Source organism: Moschus berezovskii, chromosome 1, assembly GCF_049115385.1.
Source record: "Moschus berezovskii isolate FMDL1 chromosome 1, NW_MosBer_1.0, whole genome shotgun sequence".
Taxonomy (NCBI): Eukaryota; Metazoa; Chordata; class Mammalia; order Artiodactyla; family Moschidae; genus Moschus; species Moschus berezovskii.
Genome location: NC_142460.1, coordinates 801,783 through 807,782, shown reverse-complemented (window position 1 = coordinate 807,782; position 6,000 = coordinate 801,783). Strand labels below are relative to the sequence as shown.

At 50.8% G+C, this 6,000-nt stretch overlaps 1 protein-coding gene across 3 annotated transcripts in view; it reads right to left on the bottom strand.

Annotated features, from left to right (window-relative positions):
* Window positions 1-1,719: 1,719 nt before the first annotated feature.
* The window catches only part of UBASH3A (ubiquitin associated and SH3 domain containing A), a 42,254-nt gene continuing 37,973 nt past the window's right edge, over window positions 1,720-6,000 (bottom strand). For 2 of the 3 annotated variants that reach the window (XM_088834617.1, XM_055420682.2), the window contains one exon: window positions 1,720-5,634. In XM_088834617.1, the coding sequence (XP_088690743.1) occupies window positions 5,571-5,634 (64 nt within the window). In that variant the 3' untranslated portion in view covers window positions 1,720-5,570. The remainder of the gene's footprint in view (window positions 5,635-6,000) is intronic. The other variant, XR_016037049.1, reaches the window with a different exon arrangement.

The window sequence follows — 6,000 nt, the reverse complement described above, 5'->3', positions numbered from 1 at the left end:
GAAGGCAGTAAAACATGTATTCCAGAATCAGCTGCTAAAATAAGCTGGGCTCTCTTTCCAGGAAGGGTTCTAGGGGAGAGCTTACCTATGGCTCATTCAGAGCACCTCTCTTTGGGGATTTTTTTGCTTTTGTGCTAGTTTCTTTGGATATTGCAGTATTTGGCCTATTGCACTAACAGATCCTCATCTTATTGTGAATGGAACAGCATGAAGGATAATGAGTTCTGAGTTGAAAGAGACACTTTTGGAGGGAGAAGGAGAAATATGAGATTTCCAGATCGTTCATTTGGGGAATGATTTCTTCCAGGACATCTCTACTTCACTGAGAAGATTGTGTGTGTATGTGTGTATGTTTGGTTTCTAGCTTTTTGGGAGGCTGAAGTCTTAAAATAAAATGGCACCCAACAGTTGGAAATGGCATTTCCTTGGAACCAGGCAGAAATGAGAAACTAAGGATTCTGGGAATTTTCTGCAGACACTTGCAAAAGACCCTTAGACACAGCTGTCTTCCTATTACCCTTTGTGATGGAGCAGCCTTGTAAAACCTACAAACTCTCTAAAAGTCAAGTTCAGTTGGTAGTTTGACGCCTCCACCTCCCAGAGTTCACTCAGCCTGTGGAGTATTCGGCTTTGTCTTGCCTAGGAGGAAGTGTGTCCGTTTCCTGTGTGGGGGAGGCAGCAGGACAGGAGCGGGTGGAAGCAGGCGGCATCCAGTTGAACGGGGTGGCTGGGTACAGGCAAGGAGCGGGGTTCCCTCCAGGCAGGGTGCAGGCGCCAGAGTCGCCAACTGGACTGGAAACCCAAAAGAGAGAACCTTGGAGGGATCTTAGGAGCCAAACGTCTGTCCGGAGGCTAGCATTTCACGCTGAACCCCGGGCCCAGCTCTTCTGAGTCTTTCCTCCCAGCCCAGGGCCACGATCTCGTCTGATCTGGCCCCTTCCTCCTGCCCCTCCCCGCTTTGAGAAAGAGGCTGGTTTCCCTCCGCAGGAAGTGGGCACCGGCCTGCCGCACTTGCTGCGACAGTGCCCACCGGCCGGTCGAAGCCCCTCCCACTAAGCCGACGGAGCAGTGGTGGGCTCCGCCGGTTCACACCGGATCAAGGGAGTGGGTTTTGAAATTCTCAGGCACTTTGGAAATCAACTGTTACAACACTGGTGGTGGCTCAGAAACAACCAACGTGAGAGGAGTATTTGCCCGACGGAAATGAACAAACATCAGAGACACTCCAGATTAGTCCCCCTCCCTCCCACCCACTGGTAAGAGAGCGAGGCTTCCTCCAGAACAGAGTGTCACAGTGGTGAGCCCAGGGCACACGGAGATCGTGTCTTCAATCTCATGAGTAAAGGACAGAATTGGAGCTCACACCTGGGTCCCTTGAACCCCATTCATTTCCTCTGCTGGAGGAAATGTTTATACACAGTGCTGGAGGTGACGTTTATAAACGTTGAGTAATTAACGCCGCCTTCATTATCGGAAACTATTTCAAGAAATTCTGTTAATCTTTGTGCATTCACACTCTGCTGGCCTTTGGGGCCTGGGGAGAGGAAAGTGTAGGGAGGGACTGAGGAGAAGATTACTCTGATTTAGGATCATGCACTGGTTCCAAGGACTCTACAGCCTTTGGGTGTTCATGGCAGACTTTCATATGGTATTGCTTTTATGTGGAATCTAAAAATGCGAGCAAATGAACTTAATTACGAAACAGAAACAGACTCAGGAAACAAGCTTGTGTTTATTAGAGGGGAAAGATGGTGGAGAGGAATAAATCATGAGGCTGGTTAACATACACATTAACATACACATACTAGTATATTTAAGATAGGTAATCAACAAGGACACATTGTATAGCACAGGGAACTCAATACTCTTTGGTAACCCATGTGGGAAACGAATCTGAAAAAGAATGGATATATATTATATATATATAATTGAATCACTTTGCTGTATACCTGAGACTACCACAGCATTGTAAATCAACCATACTCCAATACAAAGTTAAAAATTAAAAAAAACAAACAGACTTTAAAGATCTAGAATTTGGTTGGAAGACTCAGTCAAACAGACTAAAAGACTAGAAGCAAGGCTGAGCTGTCACCAGGACTGGCCACCAGGACAGAAAGCTCTGGCCACTGGACAGAGCTTATCCATGCTGTTCTCGGGCACCTGTCAGAGCAGCACATCCCTGGCCGTGACCTCAGTGGGTGCCTGGCCCTCCTCCAGGTGTCAGGTTGGCAAACACACCAGCGGCTCATGAACTTCGGGGCTGAGAAGGGCAGTGTCCCACAGATCCCTCCTCAAGCACCCATGCTCCCTTGGGGACTCCAGGAAATACATGGGGTCGGGGGAGAGGAGCTCAGGGTGTCGGCACAATGTCTCCAGACCTCATTCTTCCCCAGGGTCACGGTGAGAGGACCTTTGTGTGGCCTGGGTTCTTGCCTTTATTCCTTGCAAGAGCTGCCCACAGGGAGTCAGATTTTTGTGTTTCCTGTTTGAAAATAGGTATAGAAAGAGTCAGAAGAGGTCATGCATGAATCTGGATGCATTAAATGGGGTCGGTTGGTGTGACATTTATTATCTTCTTTGTGCGGAGCTGCATGCCTCTGGCTGGACAAGCCCTTCAGAAACATCTGTTTTTGGCATTTGTATCAATGTTTTTCATACTCTGTATTAGTGCCCTGGGGCTGCCTTGACAAAGTGCCATAGGCTGGGCAGCTCAAAAAATAGTTGCTAATTACAGTCTTACACTCTGGAGGCTGGGAATCCAAGGCTGAGGTGTGGGTGGGGCTGGTTCTCCTGAGGCCTCTCTCTTGGGCATATGGATGGCTGTCTGCGCCCTGTGTCCTCACATGGTCATCCTGTGTGTGTCAGGGTCCTTATCTCCTCTTCTTATAAGGACACCAGTCATCTTGGGTTAGGCCCACCCCAGTGAGTGCATTTCACTTTTATCACCTCTTTAAAGGACTGTCCAAAAAAAAAAAAAAAAAAAGTCCCATTCTGAAGTGCTGGGGTTAGGACTACATCTTAATGAATCTGGGGAAGGGAAGACAGGATTCAGCAATATGACTTGTAGCTGAAGCATCTCAAATTTGGCTCTAAAATAAGACTGGCTTCAGTGGAATGTGACGGGTCTTTCTTCTCAGAGAAACTTAGCAGAGTGTTTACAGGGGCTGGTGGCCCCAAAACCTGCGTCTCAGTACTTCTCCATCACAGGTATGAGTTCAGGATCCCCAGCTCCTCCGCAACCCAGCCCTAGGCCAGCTCCTCCTCCGGCTTCAGCCTCCTCCCTTCTTCCAAGAAAGCTCGGCTGGGAAGAATCCCAGTCATCGTGCCCCCAGGTTCATAGACAGCGTTTGCTGGGTCGGGGATGCGAATAACCACGCTGGAGGGTTCCTTTCCAGTTTTGTTCCTGTCCACAGGTGAGGACATTGAAGAGATGATGTTGGGGGGCGGGTTGGAGGTGGGAGCTTGTGGGAACAGGATGTCTGTTTCCAGATGATGTCAGCAGGGATCAGATGAGACTTGTGAACCCCGAAGACTGGCAGGGCCAAAGGAAAGAAGAAAGTGCTCAGAAATCTTTCTTTCTTTCTTTTTTATTTCTTATTAGTTCATCAAAAACTTATGCCAAATAATGAAAAGCTTCCAAAGGCACCTCCCTCCACGCCCCTCCCCAGCATAGTTCTGTGCTTCAGCCACCCCCACCCCCCACCTCCCACCTGAGGGTCATTCTGGAAGTCAAGAATGACAGAAGAGGGCTTTTCTACCTTTGTTGCAGAAGGAGGTCTTGCCAACCAGCATTATAGGATATAAAGAGAACTGTGTTTCTTGCATTCTTGACTTCAAGCTCTGAGGTTCAGGCCCATCTTGCTGTCCCGTGTAGACCCCCACAGGTAGTCCAGCAAGGAGAAGGTGGTGGTCTGCCTCCTTCATCACTCAGGCCATGAGACCCAGAAGCCTCACCCCACAGAGGTGAACCCAGACGTCTTGGGGACCACCCCGAAGAAGTGGCAACTGTGTAAATCCCATGAGCTTGACTTGTGACATTTTTATTCACCATCATGATTAGAAACATCGGTGTGGCACTGGTGTATCCAGGAAAGAACAGAGGTATTGGGGTCGGGCAGCATGTCTCAGCATGACTGCGCCCTCCCTCTGAGCACTCTGAGGGCTATTTCTTCTTCTTGGGCAAGGATAGGATGAGAGGACGCAGCTGGGTGCCCCCTCCATTGACTGCCTGGACCAGCTTGTTCAAAGTCAGAGCACCCTTGGATGCACCATCCCTGGAGGCTTCACTGTGCCTGGGTGGGGGTCCTCTCTGGTTTCTCTCTCCAGATAGTCAGGGCGGGACCCACCCCCTCCATTTACAAAGCCCTCCTCCCAGCTCCACTTGATCAAAATGGAGAAAAAGAGAAACTGAGTAAGCCCTGCACCAAGGGGATGTCACAAAGCCTTCTACCCTGGCCTTTGTATGAACAGCCCGATGTGCTTGGGAGGACCGGGGGTGATGGACTGAAAGGTGGCCCCTGAGAGGAATGGGGAGTGATGGGCTGAAGCGTGGCCCCTGAGAGGTGTACGCCCTGATCCCTGGGCCCGTGACTGTGTCACATGGTACGGCAAAGGGGACTTGGTGGGTAGAATTAAGTAAGGGCCTTGAGATGGGGAGGTAGTCCGGATTTCTGGGTGGGTTCGGTGTAATCCGAGGGAATTCACAAAAGGGAGGTGGAGAGTGAGCAGCAGAAGGCGGCGTGCCTGTGTAAGTAGAGCAGCGGGGCCGAAGGGGCCCCACCGGAGGGGCGCCACCGCTGCCTTCGAGGATGGAGGAAGGTGCCAGGGGCCGGGAGTGCAGGCACCTCTGAAGGCCGGAGAAACAGAGAATCAGACTCTCCCTGAGGGCTGTGGAAGAAGAGGAGCCCTCTGGCCCATTTCAGAACTGCCGGCCTACGGCATTGCAACAGAGTAAACTTGCGTGTGTTTAAAACTTGTGTCTCTAACCACCACCGTAGGCTTACTCGTTACACCTGCAGCAGACCACTGGTACCTGGTCTGTGGACACCAAGCTCGGTTCCTGGTTTTCATCTGATAGGTGGTTTCCTTGCACCATTTTATTCAAGATTTTACCTCCTTCAGCCTGTGTGGAAACAGCCCAAGAGTGACTGAAACAGAAAAAGGAAAAATAGCTAGGAACTTGACAAAAACATATAAAGTGGAATTTTCCCTGGGGTGGGCTTGGGGTGGGTCTTTAACTCCTGGAACCAGAGTCACGGGTCCTTATCCCCCGCCAAGCGGCACGGCCGATGCACGGAGTACAGGATGGCATCCCCACAGCCTAGCTTGCAGGGTGCCGGTTGGCAGATGGCCAACACTCTGGTGTCTGAAAGTGCATTTTGTGCTTCTATGAGTCCCCTCAGGGAGACCAGCATCCCTTCAAGATAACAGTATCTCACGGCCTCTGCAGAGTCCCTTCTCTCCAACGTGAGTCATGCAAACATAGAGGTGGCATCAGTTGCCCTGGATCCAGTTCCTCCAGTTAAACGCAGAGTTGGAGCCGTGAGTCAGCGTCTTCACAGGTGGGTTCACCAACTCCCATTTTCCTTCCTCTTTGTTTTCTTCGCAGAAGCACATACCCAGAGACGGGATCTGGAGCAGAGTTAAATCAGTTATTAATATTCCATACCGGGTCGATTGATTTAGACTTGTTCTCAAGCCAGCAGCCTTGAAGCCTGGCGTGACACATCCATGCTGACCCTGTGACCTTGAACTCGGCACCGACATCCAACACAGTGGCCCCCAGGGGGACTCCCCACCCCTCCCACAGCAGTGGGAAGTGTCTGTAGACCTTATTGTCTGTCATAACTGGGGGTGCCATGGCATCTCAGGATGACAGAGAACTGTATTTTTTCCTGGCAGTGCAGGGAGGGACTCAGAGACCCAAGGGCTTTGCACAGCAAAGAGAGGTGTTGGCTGGGCCAGGCCGGGCCAGGGGTTTACTCTTCTGCAGCCCCC